Consider the following 22135-nt stretch of genomic DNA (forward strand, 5'->3'; position numbering starts at 1 on the left):
CAGTGAAAAACTTGTCTTGTGTGCCGATCGTACAGGTCAATTCATTACACAATGCAGTTACATTGAGTTAGTACAGAGTGCATTGAGGTAGTACAGGTGAAAACAATAACAGTACAAAGTGTCACAGCTACAGAGAAAGTGCAGTGCAATAAGGTGCAGGGTCACAACAAAGTAGATTGTGAGGTCAGAGTCCATCTCATTGTATAAGGGAACCGTTCAATAGTCTTATCACAGTGGGGTAGAAGCTGTCCTTAAGTCTGGTGGTACGTGCCCTCAGGCTCCTGTATCTTTTACCTGATGGAAGAGGAGAGAAGAGAGAATGTCCTGGGTGGGTGGGGTCTTTGATTATGCTGGCTGCTTCACCAAGACAACGAGAGTCCAAGGAGGGGAGGCTGGTGTCCGTGATGCACTGGGCTGTGTCCACAACTCTGCAGTTTCTTGTGGTCCTGGGCAGAGCAGTTGCCGTATCAAGCCGTGATGCATCCAGATAGGATACTTTCAGTGGTGCATTGATAAAAGTTGGTGAGAGTCAACGGGGACAAACCAAATTTCTTTAGCCTCCTGAAGAAGTAGAGGCGTTAGTGAGCTTTCTTGGCCATGGCATCTATGTGATTTGACCAGGACAGGCTGTTGGTGATGTTCACTGCTTAGGAACTTGAAGCTCTCAACCCTCTCGACCTCAGCACCATTGATGTACACCGCCCCCTTTCCTGAAGTCAATGACCAGCTCTTTTGTTGACATTGAGGGAAAGGTTGTTGTCATGACACCATTTCACTAAGCTCTCTATCTCCTTCTTGTGCTCCGACTCATCGCTGTTTGAGGTACGGTAGGAGTTTGAGGAGATTCGGTACGTCACCAAAGACCCTTGCAAATTTCGACAGTTGTACAGCGGAGAGCATTCTGACTGGTTGCATCACCGCCTGGTATGGTGGATCCAATGCACAGGATCGCAAGAGGCTGCAGAGGGTTGTAGACTCAGCCAGCTCCATCACAGGCACAACTCTCCCCACCATTGAGGACACTACTTATTTATTTTTGTAATTTATAGTAATTTTTATGTCTTGCACTGTACTGCTGCCACAAAACAACAAATTTCACAACATATGTCAGTGATAATAAACCTGATTCTGATTCTGAAATGGTTTCTTTACCTCCTTCCCATCAGTTCCTTTAAAGACAGTAAGAAATAAGGGACCAAGTCACAAGGCAAAAAGGGTTGTAATGGGGCAAGTGAAGCAGGGAATTGATCCAGAGGAGATGTGAATGGCAACAGCACAGATATTACCAACAACTGACGTCTGTAAATGCACAAAGCCTTGCTTATGGTGTGAATTGTTGGAGGTTTGAAGTCTGTGAAACATTTTGGGATGGTTTATTCATTACGCTGTAGCACTGGTACAAGTTGTTGTGGTCCGGTGGTTAGACTGAGAAGGATGGAGCTTAAAACCTAAGCATTGAACTGTCCAATTAGTTGATTACAACTGATCTGCATGGTGTGTTTTCAACATCAGACCACAAGTCACTTAGGACTGAAGCTGAGTTATATCTTTACAACGTCAGACATGCTACCTTGGTTCTGAGTTAAGAAAGTTGTGGGTTGAAATCCCACTCGAGACTCGAGTCATAACCCGGGTTGATGCTTCAGTGGAGTCCTGAGGGACTGCTGCTTTGTCAGAGGCTCTGCTTTTCAGTGGACATGTTAAATCAAGGCACTGCTTGCTCTGTTGGGTGCAATGGACAGATCCTGTGACAGTGGAGGATCGGTAGGTTTTGCCCAATGTTACTGAAAGACAGATTATTTGGTTATTTTCACACTGTTCAAATTGGCTCATGCATTTCCTGCCACATTGACACACATTTCAGAAATACTTTGTTGATGTAATGTGCTTTGGGCCATGTGACACATCATAGAGCAGCCTTCTCAAGTCGATCACTGCACCAGGTTTCTTCTCTGCTGGGTTCAGCCGCCTTCAATCTGATGGCACAGGCAAAATGTCATAGGGTTACACAGCACAGAAACGGGCCCTTCGGCCCAACTCGTCCATGCTGACCAAGGTCCCTGTCTGAGCTGGTCCCAATTGCCGGTGTTTGGTCCATATCCCTCTAAACCTTTCCTATCCATGTACCTGTCCAAGTGCCTTTTAAATGTTGGTATTGTACCTGCTTCAACCACTTCCCCTGGCAGCTCGTTCCACATTACTGCCCTCTGTGTATAAGATTTCTTTATTAGTTACATGTACATTGAAACACACAGTGAAATGCATCTTTTGTGTGGAGTGTTCTGGTGGCAGCCCGCAAGTGTCGCCACGCTTCCGGCGCCAACGTAGCACGCCCACAACTTCCTAACCCTTACGTCTTTGGAATGTGGGAGGAAACCCACGCAGACACGGGGAGAACGTACAAACTCCTTACAGACAGTGGCGGGAATTGAACCCAGGTCGCTGGCGCTGTAATAACGTTATGCTGCTACAGTACCGTTGCCCATCAGGTCCCCTTTAAGTCTTACCCCTCTCACCTTAGACCTATGCCCTCTAGTTTTAGACTCCCCTACCCTGGGAACAAGACTGTGACCTTTCACTTTCTCTGTGCCCCTCATGATTTTACATATCTCCATAATCTCCAGAGAAAGCAGTCCCAGCCCATCCAGTCTCTCATCATAACTCCAGCCCTTCAGTCCTGGTAACATCCTTGCAAATCTTTACTGCACCCTTTCCAGCTTAATGATATCCTTCCTGTAGCTAGGGGACCAGCACTGTACATAGTACTCGAAGTGTGGTCTCGCCAATCTCTCTTGTAAAGTAAAATACCAATGTAAATTGATACACGGTCCTGATGAAGGGTGTCGGCCCGAAATGTCGGCTGTTCATTTCCCTCCATAGATGCTGCCTGACCTGCTGAGTTCCTCCAGCGTTCTATGTGTGTTGCTCCAATGTAAATTGGTAAATTGGTTTATTATTGTCACATGTACCGAGGTGCAGTGAAAAACTTTGTTTTTACATCCATACAGATCATTTCATCACATCAGTCCACTGAGGTAGTACAAGGGAAAACAATAACAGAATGCAGAATAAAGTGTTACAGAGAAAGTGCAGTGCAGGCAGACAATAAGGTGCAAGGTCATAATGAGGTAGATTGTGAGGTGATGAGTCCATCTTATCGTACTAGGGGACCATTCAGTAGTCTTATAACAGCGAGATAGAAGCTGTCCTTGAGCCTGGTGGTACGTGCTTTCAGGCTTTTGTATCTTCTGCCCAGTAGGAGAGGGGAGAAGAGAGAATGTCCGGGGTGGGTGGGGTCTTTGATTATGCTGGCTGCTTTACCGAGGCAGCGAGAAGTATAGACAGAGTCTATGGAGGGGAGGCTGGTTTCTGTGATGTGCTGAGCTGTGTGTCCACAACTCTCTGCAGTTTTTGGTGGTCTCGGGCAGAGCAGTTGCCACACCAAGCCGTGATGCATCCAGATAGTCTGCTTTCTATGGTGCATCAATAAAAATTGGTGAGGGTCAAAGGGGACATGCCAAACTTCTTCAGCCTCCTGAGGAAGTAGAGGTGCTGGTGAGCTTTCTTGGCCGTGGTGTCTATGTGGTTGGACCAGGACAGGCTATTGGTGATGTTCACTCCTAGAAGATTTCAACCCTCTCGACCTCAGCACCATTGATGTAAACAGGAGCATATGCACTGCTCCCCTTCTTGAAGTCAATGACCAGTTCTCTTGTTTTGCTGACACTGGCAATGTGTTTTACTTTCAAAAATATCTCATTAACTCTGCACCCTGTCGTGGTTTAAACCCTAACTGAGTAACCGTCAGGACCTCTGACCCCTGCCCATTGCCCAATCGATACCTCCTCCTCTCTCAGCTTGTTCTGAGTATCTGTGAGACCTTCCTCTCTCCAGACCCAACTCAGCAGAATCTGTCCATGGTTCTGGTCTTCACAATGAAGGGTCAATGGAAGAACAAAGATTGAAAAGCATGATACCCAGAGCTGAGGTTCTAACAATCAACAAAGACTAACTGGGTCAGAACTCACTTCGTTTATTGCCATGGGCACACATACCCAGGGTATAAATGCCATGAAAATGAGCTCTTTGCAGAAAAAATTAACACAGATTCCACAAGAGTGAATTTTATTCTGTATCTCTAATTTTTGGGCAGTGATACTCGAGAAACAAAGAACTGCAGATGCTGGAGGAACTCAGCAGGCCAGGCAGCATCCGTGGAGAAAAGCAGGCGGTCAACGTTTCGGGTCAGGACCCTTCTTCAGGATAGTGATTTGTGAATTCTGTAAGGACGAATTTCTGGGGGCTGCCTGTATTCAGAAATCCGATGGTAGGCCTCTGCCTCGCGTAGCCTTTTAAGCTCACGGGGACCCCCTTCCTGTGCTCCCTTTAAATTCACCCGGTGCGCTGGAATAGTTATTGTAATAGAAACATAGAAAACCTACAGCACAATTCAGGCCCTTTGGCCCACAAAGCTGTGCCGAACATGTCCCTACCCTAGAAATTACTAGGCTTACCCATAGCCCTCTATTTTTCTCAGCTCCATGTACCTATCTAACAGTCTCTTAAAAGACCCTATCGTATCCGCCTCCACCACCGTTGCCGGCAGCCCATTCCACACACTCACCACTCTCTGAGTAAAAAACTTACCCCTGACATCTCCTGTATACCTACTCCCCAGCACCTTAAACCTATGTGTTCTTGTGGCCACCATTTCAGCCCTGGGAAAAAGCCTCTGACTATTCACCCGATCAATGCCTCTCATCATCTTATATACCTCTATCAGGTCCCCCCTCATCCTCCATCGATCCAAGGAGAAAAGGCTGAGTTCCCTCAACCTGCTTTCATAAGGCATGCTCCGCATTCCAGGCAGCATCCTTGTAAATCTCCTCTGAACCCTCTCTATGGCCTTCCACATCTTTCCTGTAGTGAGGTGGCCAGAACTGAGCAAGTGGGGTCTGACCAGGGTCCTATATAGCTGCAACAATACTTCTTGGCTCCTAAATTCAATTCCCCGATTGATGAAGGACAATACACCATATGCCTTCTTAACCACAAGAACTGTGTAACATCTTAAGGAAAAAGCAATTCAAAGTGTGCCAGGTGGAGACACACGATACTGGACTGCAGAGGTCCCTGGATGGTGGTGAGGGAGGTGGTGTAGGGACAAGTGTTAAAGCTCCTGTGGTTACAGGGGAACATGCCAGGGCTCAGGGAGGGACGAACAGACCAGAAGGTCATGGAGGGAGTGGTCCCCGTGGAAGGCAGAAAGGTGGGAGAAGGGGAAGGCGTGGCTAGTGGTGGGATCTCGTTGCAGCTGGCGGAAGTGTCGAAGGATGATGTGCTGGGTGCGGAGGCTGGTCGGGTGAGAGGTGAAGACGAGGGGAACTCTAACTCTGTCCTGAAGAAGGGTCCTGACCCGAAACATTGACCGCCTGCTTTTCTCCATGGATGCTGCCTGGCCTGCTGAGTTCCTCCAGCATCATCATGTCTTTCGTCTAGATTCCAGCATCTGCAGTCCTTTGTTTCTCTAACTCTGTTCTGTGTGGCGTGTGTCAGTGTACCCAGAAGATTAAGATGCGTGGGATCCATGGTGACTTGGTAGTTTGGACTCAGAATTGGCTTGCCCACAGAAGACGGAGGGTAGTGGTGGAAGGGTGTTATTCTGACTGGAGGTTTGTGACCAGTGGTGTTCCTCAGGCCTCTGTTGTTTGGTATTGTTGTCACTTGTACCAAGGTACAGTGAAAAACTTGCATACCGATCGTACAGGTCAATTCATTACACAGTGCATTTACATTGGGTTAGTACAGAGTGCATTGATGTACTCCAGGTAAAAACAGATAGAGGTTTGTGAAATATCTAAATGACTTGGATGAAAATGTAGATGGATTGGTTAGTAAGTTTGCACCAAGTGACGACACAAAGATTGGTGAAGTGGTGGACAGTGTAGAAGGCTGTCAAAGGACACCGCAGAGGCAGAGTGAGGTAATTGGTTTATTATTGTTGATGTACAGTGAAAAGCTTTGTTTGCTTGCCATCCAGACAGATCATTCCATAAGTACATCTCGGTAGTACAAAAGGAAAAAAAAACAGAATGAAGAATATCGTGTTACAGCTACAGAGAAAGTGCAGTGCAGGCAGACAAATAAAATGCAAGGGCCACGACGAGGTAGATTGAGAGATCGAGAGCTCATCTTTATCGTATAAGAGGTCCGTTCAAGAGTCTTACAACAGCGGGATAGAAGCTGTCCTTGAGCCTGGTGGCGTGTGTTCGCGAGCTTTTGTATCTTCTGCCCGATGGGAGGGGGGAGAAGAATATCCGGGGTGGGACGGGTCCTTGATTATGTTGACTGCTTTCCTGGGGCAGTGGGAAGTGTAGGCAGAGTCAATGGAGGGGAGGCTGGTTTGCGTGATGGGCTGGGTTGTGTCCAAAACTCTGCAATTTCTTGTGGTGTTGGACATAGCAGTTGCCATACCAAGCTATGATGCATCCGCATAGGATGCCTCCTATGGTGCATCTGTAAAAAATTGATGAGTTATTGGGGACATGCCGAATTTCCTTAGCCATCTGAGGAAGTTGTGGTACTGGTGAGCTTTCTTGGCCATAGTGTCCATGTGGCTGAACCAGGACAAGTTGTTGGTGATCTTTACACCCAGGAACTTGAAATTCTCGACCACCTCCACCTCAGCGCCATTGATATAGACGGGTGCATACTCTGCCCATTGCCTGAATTCAAAGACCAGCTCTTTTGTTTACTCTTCGCGAGATGTGAGTTAACGTTTAAGGAGTATTACCTCTAACAGAACTGGAAAATTGTGAAGAGGTTTTTAACCAAGTACGGAGGCAGGGAACAGCAGAGAGAAGGCGGAAAGCAAAAGAGAAAGGCCTCGGCCAGGAAAGCAAGGGATAAACAATGACAGAGGCGATGACAGTACAAGTTGGGCGGGAATGGGAGAAAAGCAGCCCTGGAGGAGGTAAATGAAATCATTATAATTAAACAATCAAAGTGCTGCTAATTAGCTCGGTAGTTCTTAATAAATTTGTTTATGCTGTGGGAGGCAGATATGACAGCATCAGGGGGTTAATTCTGTGTGATATTCAAAGGTGGTTTGATCTTTAGTTGAACTGGAGTGATGTAGATGAGGCTGATGTAGGTTAGTAGGGAAGGTTATGGGGGATCGGCATGTCATTGAACACTAACAAACCCTACAGATGTACTGTTGACTGATTGCATCACGGTCTGGTACAGCAATTCGAATGCGCAGGAACGTAAGAAGCTGCAGAGAGTAGTGGACTCTTCCCAATACGTCACGGGCACATCCCTCCCCACCATCAGTGGTATCTACAGGAGGCGCTGCCTCAAGAAGGCAACATTCATCATCAAAGATCCCCACCATCTGGGCCGTGCCATATTCTCACAGCTACCATCGGGCAGGAGGTACAGAAGCCTGAAGTCCCACACCACCAGGTTCAGGAACAGCTACTTCCCTTCAACCATTTGGTTCTTGAACCAACCTGCACAACCCTAGTCACTACAGTTTAACAACACTATGATCACTTTGCACTAAAATGGACTTTTTTTTTGTTCTAATTGTGTTCTTTCTTGTAAAAATTGTGCATAATTTATGGTTAATTTATGTTTTTCTTGTGAATGTTGCGTATCTGATGCTGTGCCTGTGATATTGCTGTATGTCTTTCATTGCACCTGTGCGTACTTGTACTTGTGCAGATGACGATAAACTCAACCTTGACTTTGATGACTTTTCCCAGATGGGAGCAGTGGACTGATGCACAGCCTGAAGCTGAAGCACACTAGCACACACTCTGGCAATGCATTCAGTGGCAAATTGCTGAGCCAGGGGATGTCTCATTCTGTGACAAAAGGCTTAGAGAACTGTCTGAGGCCGCATTTGATTCAGTTCATTGCACACCCCTCTCATTGTTCTGTCAGTCTCACAGGTTTCCTTTCATTAATCCCGGAATTTACCAGGAAGATGACATCCACTTTCCAGAGTCACAAGATCATGAGACAAAAGAGCAGAAGTAGGCCATTCGGCCCATCAAGTCTGCTCTGCTACCTCACCATGAGCTAAACTATTCTTCCATCTGGCCCCAATTCCCAGCCTTTACCCCATATCCCTTGATACCCTGACTAATTAGATACTTATCAATCTCCTCCTTAAGCACCCCCAATGATTGGGCCTCCACAGCTGTATGTGGCAATGAATTCCATAAATCCATGACCCTCTGGCTAAAGACATTTCTCCTCATTTCAGTTCTAAATGGGTACCCTCTAATTCTAAGACTATGCCCTCTAGTCCTGGACTCACCCACCAAGGGAAACAACTTAGCCACATCTACTCTGTCCAGTCCTTTCAACATGCGAAATGTTTCTATGAGGTCCCCTCTCATTCTTCTGTACTCCAGTGAGTACAGTCCAAGAGCTGACAGTCAGAGAAGAAAGGAAGCATGAGTCATCCTAAAACACTGTCAACATTTGAGGCATCATCATTGTATTACTGGAAATGGGGCAGCCTAATCTGAGCACAGTCAGATCCCACTAACAGCTGCATGGTGATGTTGAGATTATCTCTTTTTAGTTATGGGTGAGGAATGAATATTGATGGTACAGCCGACATTCACCTGAGAGTGGAAATGGGACCTCAATTTAACTGCTCACGTGAAACAATAGCACCGCTGGCTAAGCAGTATTTCTGCAGTTCTACACAAAGAGTTGGCTTGTGTTCCTTAACTGGGTCTTGAACCCACGGTCTCTGAATCAGAGAAGGAAGTTCTACCATACAGCACAGCCTTCCTGAGCTAGTCCCATTTTCCTGCATTTGGTCCATATCCCTCTAAACCTTTCCAATCCAAATGTCTCTTAATCATTGGAATTGTTCCCACCCCAACCACTTCCTCTGGCAGCTTGTTCCATACACCCACCACCCTCTGTGTGGGGAAAAAGTTGCCCCTCAGATCCCCTTTAAATCTCTCCCCTCTCACCTTAAACCTGTGCCCTCCAGTTTCAGACTCCCCTACCCTGGGAAAAAGTGACCATCCACCCTATCTATGTCCCTCATGATTTTATGTAAAGTCAAAGTCGAGCTTATCGTCATCTGCACAAGTCCGTGTGTGCACAGGAGCAATGAAAAACTTGCTTGCAGCAGCATCACAGGCACATAGCATCAGATAAGCAGCATTCACGAGGAAAACATAAATTAAACATAAACTATACACAATTTTTACAAGGAAACACAATTAGAATAAAAAAAAATCTAAGTCCATTTTAGCGTAAAGTGGTCATAGTGTTGCTAAACTGTAGTGATTAGGGTTTTCTGGTTGGTTCAAGAACCGAATGGTTGAAGGGAAATAGCTGTTCCTGAACCTGGTGGTGTGGGACTTCAGGCTTCTGTACCTCCTGCCTGATGGGAGCTGCGAGAAGATGGCATGGCCCAGATGGTGGGGATCGTTGATGATACATGTTGCCATCTTGAGGCTGCACCTCCTGTAGATACCACTGATAGTGGGGAGGGATGTGTCCGTGATGTACTGGGCAGAGTCCACTACTCTCTGCAGCTTCTTGTGCTCCTGCACATTCGAATTGCCATCCCAGACCGTGACGCAACCAGTCCGGATACTTTCAACAATACATCCGTAGAAGTTTGTTAGAGTGCTCGGTGACAAGCCGAACCTCCTTAACCTCCTAAGAAAGTAAAGAGAATGGCGCACTTTCCTTGTGATTGCATCTATGTGCTGGGCAGGGGACAGCTCATCCGATATGTTAACATCCAGGAATTTACCTCAGCCTCTTTTGCTCTCTGGTCTACCCTCTCCACCATAGCCAATGCAGTAAGAGGGAGGGAACTTTATTTTTGGTTGAAGGAAGAGGAGACTTCCCGAGACTTCCAAGCTGATCACTCCATGTGGAGAGAGTGATGTTGAAGTTGCGTTCCGAAGCTTGCTACTATTTAAAAGAAGGTTCTCAAAATAGGGATGTGCTTTGGTATAGTAAGAAGAAGCTGTCGTCTCTGGTAGGGTGGTTGGGAATCAGCCACGTTGTAAAAGGGTAATTGTTGCTTTGAGGCTTCTATCTCCAAGTATAGCGTCAGACCATAAGATGTAGGAGCAGAACCACGCCATTCAGCCTTTTGAGTCTGCTCCATCATTCAAACGTGGATTTTTCTTCTCAACCCCCTTCTCCCACCTTCTCCCTGGAGCCCTTAACCCCCTTACCAATCAAGAACCTATCAGTCGCTGCCTTGTACACCCAATGACGGCCTCCACAGCCCTCTGTGGCAACAAATTCCACAGACTCACCACCCTCTGACTGAAGAAATTCCTCCTCATCTCTGTTCTAAAGGGACATCCCTTTATTCTGAGGCTGTGCCCTCAGATCCTGGACTCCCCTACTGATGGAAACATCCTCTCCACGTCCACTCTGTCCAGGCCTTTCAGTATCCGCTGTTTAATGAGATTCCCCCCATCGTCCTTCTGAACTCCATCGAGTACAGGCCCAGAGACGTCAAACGCTCCTCATACATTAACCCTTTCATTCCTAGGATCATTCTCGTGAACGTCCTCTGGACCCTCTCCAGGGCCAGCACATCCTTCCTTAGATACGGGGCCCAAAATTGCTCACAATATTCACAATGCAGTCTGACCAACACCTTATAAAGCCTCAGCAGTACATCCTTGCTTTTATATTCTTTTATATTTATAGACCGGGTTGCAACTTGGCTGACGCCTCCAGAGCATTCATTGGCCAATCCCTACAGTACTCCCATGAGAGGGATGGAGGGAGGGAGTTCCTATATTTAGACCCAATGACAGTGCCATATTTCTCAAGTCCGGACAGGGTGTGACTGGCAAATGGTGGTGCCCTCTTGTACCTGCTGCCCTTGACTTTCTTGGCATTGGAGGCTGTGGATTTCGGAGCCGCTGCCAGAGGATTGTGTATGGGTTTGAAGGGGTGAAGTTTCCAGTGCTATGGAAGAGTCGCTCCTCAGGAGAGCTGGAGGAAGAGGTTGGGACATGCTGGGCTAACTAGCTTTTTGTGCTGTGAGGTTTGGTAATCTGGCCCTAACTATCCAGGATTGATGTACAGAGGGATCTTGGGGTCCAAGTCCATAGTTCCCTGAAAATGGCCACGCGAGTAGACGGGGTGATAAAGAAGGATACGGCTTACTTGCCTTCATTGGTTGGGGTGTTGAGTGTAAAAATCAGGGAGTCACGTTGCAGCTGTATATGTGTCTTTCTAACAGCCTCTTAAACACCTCAATCATATCTGCCTCCACTACCACCCCTGGCAGCCTGTTCTAGGCACCCGCCACACTCTACGGAAAAAAAACATGCCCCGCACATCTCCTTTAAACCTCGCCCCTCTCACCTCTAAATGCATGTCCTCTATAATTTGATGTTTCTAGACGTGAGAGGGGCGAGGTTTAAAGGAGATGTGCGGGGCATGTTTTTTTTCCGTAGAGTGTGGCGGGTGCCTAGAACAGGCTGCCAGGGGTGGTAGTGGAGGCAGATATGATTGAGGTGTTTAAGAGGCTGTTAGAAAGACACATGAAAATGCAGGGAATGGAGGGATATGGATCTTGTGCAGGCAGAAGAGGTTGTTTAATTAGGCATCACGTTTGGCACAGACATGTTGGACCAAAAGGCTGTATAGAACATAGAACATTACAGCACAGTACAGGCCCTTCAGCCCACAATGTTGTGCCGACATTTTATCCTGCTCTAAGATCTATCTAACCCTTCCCTCCCACATAGCACTCCATTTCTCTATCATTCATGTGTCTATCTAAGGGTCTCTTAAATGTCCCTAATGTATCTGCCCCCACAACCTCCGCAGGCAGTGTGTTCCACACACCCACCACTCTCTGTGTAAAAAACTTACCCCTGACATCCCCCTTATATCTTCCTCCAAACACCTTAAAATTATGTCCCCTCATGTTAGCCATTGTCGCCCTGGGAAAAAGTCTCTGACTGTCCACATGATCTATGCCTCTTACCATCTTGTACACCTCTATCAAGTCACCTCTCATCCTTCTTCTCTCCAAAGAGTAAAGCCCGAGCTCACTCAACCTATCCTCATAAGACGTAATCTCCAATCCAGGCACCATCCTGGTAAATCTCCTCTGCACCCTCTCTAAAGCTTCCACATCCTTTTTATAATGAGGCAACCAGAACTGAACACAATACTCCAAGTGTGGTCTAACCAGAGTCCTATAGAGCTGCAACATTACCTCGCAGCTCTTGAACTCAATACCCCGACTAATGAAGGCCAACAATCCATACGCCTTCTTAACAACCCTATCGACCTGCATAGCAACCTTGAGGGATCCATGGACGTGGACCCCAAGATCTCTCTGTTCCTCCTCACTGCTAAGGGTCCTGCTATTAACCTTGTATTTTGCCTTTGAATTCAATCTCCCAAAGTGGATCACTTCACACTTATCCGGGTTGAACTCCATCTGCCACTTCTCAGCCCAGCTCTGCATTCTATCAATGTCCTGTTGTAATCTACAGCAACCTTCTACACTATCCACAACACCACCAACCTTTGTATCATCAGCAAACTTACTAACCCACCCTTCCACATCCTCATCCAAGTCATTTATAAAAATCACAAACAGCAGGGGTCCCAGAACAGATCCCTGCAGAACACCACTGGTCACCGACCTCTAGGCAGAATACCCTCCATCTACCACCACCCTCTGTCTTCTATAGGTGAGCTGTTCCATTTTCTATGATAAACTGACCTGGCTGGTCAGCATCAATAAGGTGGGCTGAAGGGCCTGTTTCTGTGCAACATGACTCTGTGGCAGCTTTCTTCAAAATGTCATATCAGCAGCTGATTCAGTACCCGGTGCCAACCCCTGTATGGCTGGCTGATGGACATTGTTTGATGGTGTGCTGGAAGAAAGCTCCTTGCTTCCTCTTCAAGCTGTCCCTAGCCCTCTGGAGGAAACCTAATTGGCAGTGTTGGAGCCTCCAAAATTTGCATTTGCTTTGATCGAGCCCAGTAATGGGAGCTGGCAGCTGCTGTGCTGATGATCTTTTTATCAGATTATATTTTTTTGTGTCTACTCCTTTCCCAGAAGCTGTGGCCAGTGTTTCACAGAGACCACCTGCTCCCTGCTTTCCAAGCGCACGGTAGACCCTCGGCTCAGGGGCTAGAGGAGGAAGGACAGGAGGCATCCCCCCCGCCCCCGCCCGCCTCCACCTCCTACAGTTGATCCCGATCTCACACCCATGTCCGGCCAGGCCCAGTGCATGGAACTCAGGAGCAGGACTCCTGGCTTTTCTCCCCCATTCGTTAACCTGGGGAGCTTCAAGGTCGATGTTAATCCACTGACTGCTCCACTCAGATCAGCTGAATCCCGCATTGAGGATTAGGCACCAGAGTCGGACAGATTTGTCGAGTTTAACTGATGTGATGCTTCAACGTTCACAACCAGCTCTCCCTGCCCCTCTGCCCCTGCCCGTCACGTTCTCTCTCTCTCTTGCTCTCTCTCTCTTGCTTTCTCTCACTCTGCACTCTCACTTTTGCTCTCTCTCTCTCTCTCTCTCTCTCTTCCCCCCCCCCCCCCCCCCCCCCCCCCATTGAATTCACTCCATTGAGTTGATCACACTTAACTGAGCAGCATCACTTCAGCTGGTGTGGTCAATGAGTAGTCAGTCTGCCTCATTGTGTGTCTCCTGGTAAACTAATATCTGGATTTTGAATTTCTCATCTTTGGTCACAAACCCCTCCACGTTCTCACCCTTCCCCAGCTCTCTAACCTCCTCCAGCCCTCCAAAGTCTGTGTGTTGCTCCAATTTGCGTCATTTGTTCATCACCACAGACAGGTACATGGATTGGAAAGGTTTAGAGGGATGTGGGACTAGCTTAGGCAGGCGCCTTGGTCAGCACAGACGGGTTGGGCCGAAGGGCCTGTTTCCGTGCTGAATTATTCTCTGACTCTCTGATCAAGTTTAATCCCTGCACCACTGATGGCTGCACCTTTAGCTGCCAGGACCTCTGTTCTGGAATTCCCACTGCAAACCTCTCTGCCTCTGAATCATCCCTTCCTTCATTACCCTGTTAAAACCTACCTCACTGCCCAAGCTTTCTGTGTGCACCTCTAATGCTTCCATATATGGCTTGGTGTCAACATTCATTTACTAACACTCCTGCACTTATTAGTGCCTTACCATGCTGAAGGTGCTATATAAATGCAAGGTCAAGTCAAGTTGAGTTTATTGTCACGTGCACAAGTACAGTGAGGTACAGGTAGAATGGAAGACTTGCTTGTCGCAGCATTAGGTACATAGGTACAGACAACACACAGAATATAAATTATACACAAATTTTACATCAATTGTACAAGGCAGTGAAGAGAGAGAGAAAAAACAAGATCTTAGTGGAGATTTTAGAACTATTTGTTGACTACAGGAAGGGGAAGAAGGGCGAACATGCCCCAGTCTACATTGGGGGATCACCGGTGGAGAGAGTCAGCAGCTTTAAATTCCTGGGTGCTAACATATCGAATGACTTGTCCCATGGAGACAGGTCCATGGTAGTGCATGAGGTGGTCTGTAGTGTTCTGTTGCTGAGGTCGGGTTAGGGTTGTGCAGGTTGGTTCAAGAACCTGATGGTTGTAGGAAAGTAGCTGTTCCTGAAACTGGTGGTATGGGGACTTCAGGCTTCTGTACCTCCTGCCCGATGGTAGCTGCGAGAAGATGGTAGCTGCGAGAAGATGGCATGGCCCAGATGGTGGAGATCTTTGGTGATAGTTGCAGTTTTTGTTGGAAGTCGGATTTCATTCCAGTCACAAATAATTTTGGGATTGGTGCTGAGATTTTCAACAATGCTCTCCTGGGCTTTCTTCCAGATTGTCTATTAGAATTTATAATCAACAGTCAACGAGCAGTTAATGAGATTGTGACCATGCCTAAATTAAGTAGGATAAATCTGTGAAGTGTGGGCTAGAGAGGAAAATCTACAGGGCTGTGAGGAAAGGGGAATGGAGATCAAAGTTGAGTTTATTGTCAGATGCACAAGTCCATGTGTGCACAGGGGCAATGAAAAACTTACTTGCAGCAGCATCACAGGCACATGGCATCAGATAAGCAGCATTCACAAGAAAAACATAAATTAAGCATAAATTATACACAAATTTTACAAGAAAGAACACAATTAGAACAAAAAAAAGTCAATTTTAATGCAAAATGATCTAAGTGGTCATAGTGTTACTAAACTGTAGTGATTAAGGTTGTGCCTGTTAATTCGAGAACTGAATGGTTGAAGGGAAGTGGGTCTAATCGGATGGTTCTGTTGAAGGTCTAGTTCAGATACAGTGGGCGGAGTGTCCACCTGTGCAGTATCATTCATTGCTTCCGTTGTTTCTGATTAAACGAGCTTAAATGTTGTTGACATTTCTCTTTGACAAGCAGGGAGATTTTCTTCCAGATTAACCAGAGCAATTGCATCATTGCCCTCGTTCACAGCCGGAAGGTTTTAACCCTTCCTTGGCATGGATTTGCAGTCTTAAAATGTACCTCTCCGGTGCTGGACCAGTTCTCACCGACCCCTTCTTGTCCTCCGTCAGTCCCGTGTGACCCTGGAGACCAACAATGCGGCCACCACAAGTGGAAATGACACACGTACGATCCAGGCGGAGATGTTGCAGCTGGACTTGATTGACGCTGTGGACGAGGTGGAGGAGGAGGAAGAGGACAACGGACCCCGGCAGGAAGCCAACCCCGTCAGCATGGCGTCTTACAGACCCAAGAGACCGACGACCTTAAACCTATTCCCACAAGTTCCACGCACGCAGGTAAGGAGGAAGGGACCAGTGTCCCTTTGCTGTTCTGCTGATCAGGGATTAAAATGACCTCCACAGCCGATTTCCCTTTAATCTGAGTTCCTTCAGCAGTACACAGCAGGACGTTTCTTTGTAATAAAGATGGGTGTTAACCTTTACCAAGTACATGGCCATTACTGTATGTGATGCAATACCAGCAACATTCTGGGCTCACTTTCACCAGTTCGATGATCCGAAACTCAGGTAGGAGGAGATATGTAAGATAAGATAAGATTTCTTTATTAGTCACATGTACATCGAAACACACAGTGAAATGCATCTTTTTGCGTAGTGATTTGGGGGGCAGCCCGCAAGTGTCGCCACGCTTCCGCCGCCAACATAGCACGCCCACAACTTCCTAACCCGTATGTCTTTGGAATGTGGGAGGAAACCGGAGCACCCGGAGGAAACCCACACAGACACGGGGAGAGCGTACAATCGCCTTACAGACAGCAGCCGGATTTGAACCCAGGTCGCTGGCGCTGTAAAGCATTACGCTAACCGCTACACTACCGTTTATTGTCGTGTGCGCAAGTACGGTGAGGTACAGGTACAATGAAAAACTTGCTTGCAGCAGCATCACAGGCAGGTAGGTACAGACAGCACACAGAACATAAATCACACATAAATTATGCATGGAAGTATACCATACAATAAAAGGAAAGTCTGTGCAAAAGCAAGTCCTTAGTGCAAAAACAAACACAAAATCACAATCAGAGACAAGTCCATGGTAGTGCAAGAGGTGGTCAGTAGTGTTCCGTTGCTGAGGGAGGGTCAAGTAATAGGGTCTCTGACTAGTAAACAGCCAGATCAGTGGAGCACAAAACTGATTAGCAGCTCCAAGAACACCTTATGTCAGCATTGGTATTGGTATTGGTTTATTATTGTCACTTGTACCGAGGTACAGTGAAAAACTTGTTTTGCATACCGTTCATACAGATCATTTCATTATACAGTACATTGAGGTAGTACAGGGTGCGTTGAGGTAGTACAGGTAAAAACAATAACAGTACAGAGTAGAGTGTCACAGCTACAGGGAAGTGCATTGCAGGTAGACAATAAGGTACAAGGTCATTACGAGGTAAATTGTGAGGTCAAGAGTCCATCTCATCGTATGCAGTGTGTGGGAGGTCGGGGACAGCACACTTGTCCCTGATGATTACACCTGTAAAAGGTGCATCCAGCTGCAGCTCCTGACAAACCGTGTTAGGGAACTAGAGCAGGAGCTGGATGAACTTCGGATCATTCATGAGGCAGAGGCAGACATATACAGGAGTTTCAGGGAGATAGTCACCCCTAAAAGTCATGAAGCAGGTAGCTGGGTGACTGTTAGGAAAGGGAAGGGGTATAGACAGAAAGAGCAGAGCACCCCTGTGGCTGTTCCCATCCACAATATGTATACCGTTTTGGATACTGCTGGTGGGGACGACCTACCAGGGACAAGTTGCAGTGGTTGTGTCTCTGGCACCGAGATGGGACCCTCAGCTCAGAAAGGAGGGAGAAGAGGAGAGCAGTAGTGATAGGGGATTCAGATAGGAGGTTCTGTGGGAGAGATCGAGAATCCCGGATGGTCTGTTGCCTCCGTGGTGCCAGGGTCTGCGATATCTCGGATCGAGTTCTCGATATTCTCAGGATGGAGGGTGAGCAGCCAGATGTCCTGGTCCACGTAGGGACCAATGACGTGGATAGGAAGAAGGGGGAGGTCCTGCAAAGAGAGTTTAGAGAATTAGGTGCAAATTTGAAGGACAGGACCTCCAAGGTTGCAATCTCAGGATTGCTACCCATGCCACGTGCTAGTGAGGCTAGAAATAGGAGGATCATGCAGCTAAATACGTGGCTAAGGAATTGGTGCAGGAGGGAGGGCTTCAGGTTTCCGGACAATTGGGCTTTGTTCCAGGGAAGGTGGGACCTGTTCCGAAGGGACAGTTTGCACCTGAACTGGAGGGGAACTAACATTCTTGCAGGTAGGTTTGCTAGTGCTGCTCTGGGGGGGTTTAAACTAGATTTGCAGGGGGAGGGGAACCAGAACGTTAGAGCAGATAGTGAGATGGAGGAGGAAACAGGTCATGCGAGGACTGCAGGTATCGACAAAAATCAAAGGTTTGTACATGATAGAAATGTTCTCAGGTGCATCTATTTCAATGCAAGGAGTATTGTAGGTAAGGCAGATGAGTTTAGGGTGTGGATTGGCACATGGGATTACGACATTATTGCTATTAGTGAGACCTGGTTGCAGGAGGGGCAGGACTGGCAGCTTAATGTTCCGGGCTTCCGTTGTTTCAGACGTGATAGAGGGGGAGGGATGAAAGGGGGAGGTGTGGCATTACTGGTCAGGGAACAGATCAGGGCTGTGCGTAGACAGGACAGCCCGGAGGCTTTGTCTACTGAGGCCATATGGGTGGAGCTGAGGAATAGGAAAGGTGTGGCCACACTAATAGGGTTGTATTATAGACCGCCCAAAAGTCGGAGAGAATTGGAGGAACAAATCTGTAGTGAGATAGCAGACAGATGTAAGAAACAGAAAGTTGTAATAGTAGGGGATTTTAACTTTCCACATATTGACTGGGACTCCCACACTGTGAAAGGGTTGGATGGCTTGGAATTTGTCAAATGTGTTTAGGAAAGTTTTCTAAATCAATATATAAAGGTACCATCGAGAGAGAATGCAATACTTGATCTCCTATTAGGGAACCAGCCAGGTCAGGTGACAGAAGTATGTGTAGGTGAGCATTTTGGGTCCAGTGACCAATGTCATTAGTTTCAAGTTAATTATGGATAAGGACAGGTTTGGTCCTCGGATTGAGGTTCTAAATTGGAGAAAGGCCAATTTTGTGGAAATGAGAAAGGACCTAGGAAGAGTGGATTGGGATAAGTTGTTTTCTGGCAAGGATGTGCTCAGTAAGTGGAAGGCCTTCAAAGGTGAAATTTTGAGAGTGCAGAGTTTGCATGTTCCTGCCAGGATTAAAGGCAAAGTTAACAAGCACAGGGAACCTTGGTTTTCAAGGGATATTGGTGATCTGGTTAAGAAAAAGAGAGAGGTGTATAGCAGGTATAGGCAACTAGGATCAAATGAGGTACTTGAAGAGTATAGAAAAAGTAAGAAAATACTAAAAAAAGGAAATCAGGAAGGCAAAAAGAAGACATGAGGTTGCTTTGACAGATAATGTGAAGGTAAACCCAAAGGGTTCCTACAAGTATATGAAGAGTAAAAGGATAGTAAGGGACAAAATTGGTCCCCTAGAAGATCAGAGTGGTCGTCTATGTGTGGAACCTCAGGAGATGGGGGAGACCTTAAACAGATTTTTTGCATCAGTATTTACTCAGGAAGCTGGCATAGTGGAAGGAAGGGAAACAGGCAATAGTGTCATGGAACGTATAGAGATTAAAGAGGAGGAGGTGCTTGCTGCTTTACAGCGAATAAAGGTAGATAAATCCCCCGGGCCTGACAAGATATTTCCTCGGACCTTGAAAGAGACTAGTGTAGAAATTGCAGGGGCCCTGGCAGATATATTTAAAATGTACTTAGCCACGGGTGCAGTGCCGGAGGACTGGAGGGTATCTCATGTTGTTCCGTTGTTTAAAAAAGGCTCTGAGAGTAAACCAGGTAATTACAGGCCGGTGAGCCTGACATCAGTAGTGGGTAAATTATTGGAAGGTGTTCTGAGAGATCGGATATACAAGTATTTGGACAGCCAAGGGCTGATTAAGCATAGTCAGCATGGCTTTGTGCGTGGTAGATCGTGTTTAACAAATCTTGTAGAGTTTTTTGAGGAGGTTACCAAGAAAGTAGATGAAGGAAAGGCTGTGGATGTTGTCTACATGGACTTTAGTAAGGCCTTTGACAAGGTCCCACATGGGAGGGTAGTTCAGAAGGTTCAGTCACTGGGTATCCATGGAAAGGTTGTAAACTGGATTTGAAATTGGCTGTGTGGGAGAAGACAGTGGTAGTGGATGATTGTTTCTCAGACTGGAGGCCTGTGACTAGTGGTGTGCCTCAGGATTCTGTGCTGGGGCAGTTGTTGTTTGTTGTCTATACCAGTGATCCAGATGATAATGTGGTAAATTGCATCAGCAAGTCTGCTGATGACACTAAGATTGGAGGCATAGTGGACAGCGAGGAAGGCTTTCAAAGGGATCTATTGATATCAGTATTGGTTTATTATTGTCACGTACCGAGGTACAGTGAAAAGCTTGCCTTACAAACTGATCGTACAGGTCAATTCATTACACAGTGCAGTTACATTGAGTTAGTACAAAGTGCATTGATATAGTACAGGTAAAAACAATAACAGTACAGAGTAAAGTGTCACAGCTACAGAGAAAGTGCAGTGCAATAACTTGCAAGGTCACGACAAAGGTAGATCGTGAGGTCATTAGTCCATCTCATTGTATAAGAGAACCGTTCAGTAGTGTTATCACAGTGGGGTAGAAGCTGTCCTTAAGTCTGGTGGTACGTGCCCTCAGGCTCCTGTATCTTCTACCCGATGGAAGAAGAGAGAAGAGAGAATGTCCCAGGTGGGTGGGGTCTTTGATTATGCTGGCTGCTACACTAAGGCAGCGAGAGGTAAAGTCAGAGGCTGATGTCCGTGATACGCTGGGCTGTGTCCACAACTCTCTGCGGCTTCTTGTGGTTTTGGGCAGAGCAGTTGCCATACCAAGCCGTGATGCATCCAGATAGGATGCTTTCTATGGTGCATCGGTAAAAATTGGTGAGAGTCAAAGGGGACAAACCAAATTTCTTTAGCCTCCTGAGGAAGTAGAGGCACTGGTGAGCTTTCTTGGCCGTGGCATCTACGTGATTTGACCAGGACAGGCTGTTGATAATGTTCACTCCCAGGAACTTGAAGCTCTCAACCCTCTCGACCTCAGCACCATTGATGTAGACAGGTGCATGTACACCGCCCCCTTTCCTGAAGTCAATGACCAGCTCATTAGTTTTGTTGACATTGAGGGAAAGGTTGTTGTCATGACACCATTCCACTAAGCTCTCTATCTCCTTCCTGTACTCCCACTCATTGCTGTTTGAGATAAGACCTACAACGGTGGTATCGTCTGCAAGCTTGTAGATGGAGTTAGAGCAGAATCTGGCCACACAGTCATGAGTGTATAGGGAGTAGAGTAGAGGGCTGAGGATGCAGCCTTGTGGGGCACCAGTGTTGAGAATAATCGTGCTGGAGGTATTGCTGCCTATCCTCACTGATTGTGGTCTGTTTGTTAGAAAGTCAAGGATCCAGTTACAGAGGGAGGTGTTGAGTCCTAGGTCTTGGAGTTCGGTGAGAAGCTTGCTTGAGGTTATTGTATTGAAGCAGAGCTGTAGTCAATAAACAATAGTCTAACGTATGTGTCTTTACTGTCCAGATGCTCCAGAGCTGATTGTAGGGCCAGGGAGATGGCATTCGCTGTAGACCTGTTTCGCAAATAGGTGAATTGCAATGGGTCCAGGTTGTCTGGTAGGCTGAGTTGATGCGTGTCATGACCAGCCTCTCAAAGCACTTCATGATGGTGGATGTCAGAGCCACTGGTCAGTAGTCATTGAAGCATGTTACCTTGCTTTTCTTCGGTACCGGGAGGGAACCGGAGATTGAAACAGGGAGATGTTGAATATGTCCACAAATACTTCTGCCAGCTGATCAGCACAAGATCTGAGCACACAGCCCGGGACACCATTTGGGCCAGGTGCCTTCCTCGTGTTCACTCTCCAGAAGACTGATCTTATGTCCTCCACTGTGATCACAGGTTCAGCTGCGTTGGTGGCTGTCAGGGTGGGTGGTGACAATCCACTTCCCTTTTGTTCAAAACGCGCATAGAATGCGTTAAGTTCATCTGGAAGGGATGCGCTGTTGTTAGCTATGCAGTCTGACTTTATCTTGTAGCCTGTTATGGCACGTAAGCCCATGGTATGGATCTGGACCAAGCGGAAAAACGGGCCAGAAAATGGTAGATGGAATTTAATGCAGACAAGTGTGAGGTGTTGCATTTTGGAAGGACAAATCAAGGTAGGACATACACAGTAAATGGTAGGGCACCGAGGAGTGCGGAGGAACAAAGCTGATCTGGGAGTTCAGATACATAATTCCCTGAAAGTGGCGTCACAGGTAGACAGGGTTGTAAAAAAGCATCCTGGCATTCATAAATCAAAGTATTGAGTGTAGGAGTTGGGATGTTATGGTGAGGTTGTATAAGTCATTGGTGAGGCCAAATTTGGAGTATTGTGTGCAGTTCTGGTCACCTAACTATAGGAAGGATGTCAGTAAGATTGAAAGAGTGCAGAGGAGGTTTACTAGA

General features: G+C 46.9%; 1 protein-coding gene across 4 annotated transcripts in view; it reads left to right on the forward strand.

Annotated features, from left to right (window-relative positions):
* Positions 1–22135, forward strand: part of mapk8ip1b (mitogen-activated protein kinase 8 interacting protein 1b) — a 198029-nt gene that overhangs the window by 100482 nt on the left and 75412 nt on the right. For all 4 annotated transcript variants that reach the window (XM_052028808.1, XM_052028806.1, XM_052028807.1 and 1 more), the window contains exon 3: positions 15596–15823. In XM_052028808.1, coding sequence (XP_051884768.1) covers positions 15668–15823 — 156 coding nt within the window. In that variant the 5' untranslated portion in view covers positions 15596–15667. The remainder of the gene's footprint in view (positions 1–15595; positions 15824–22135) is intronic.

Source organism: Pristis pectinata, chromosome 14 (genome assembly GCF_009764475.1).
Source record: "Pristis pectinata isolate sPriPec2 chromosome 14, sPriPec2.1.pri, whole genome shotgun sequence".
Lineage (NCBI taxonomy): Eukaryota > Metazoa > Chordata > Chondrichthyes > Rhinopristiformes > Pristidae > Pristis > Pristis pectinata.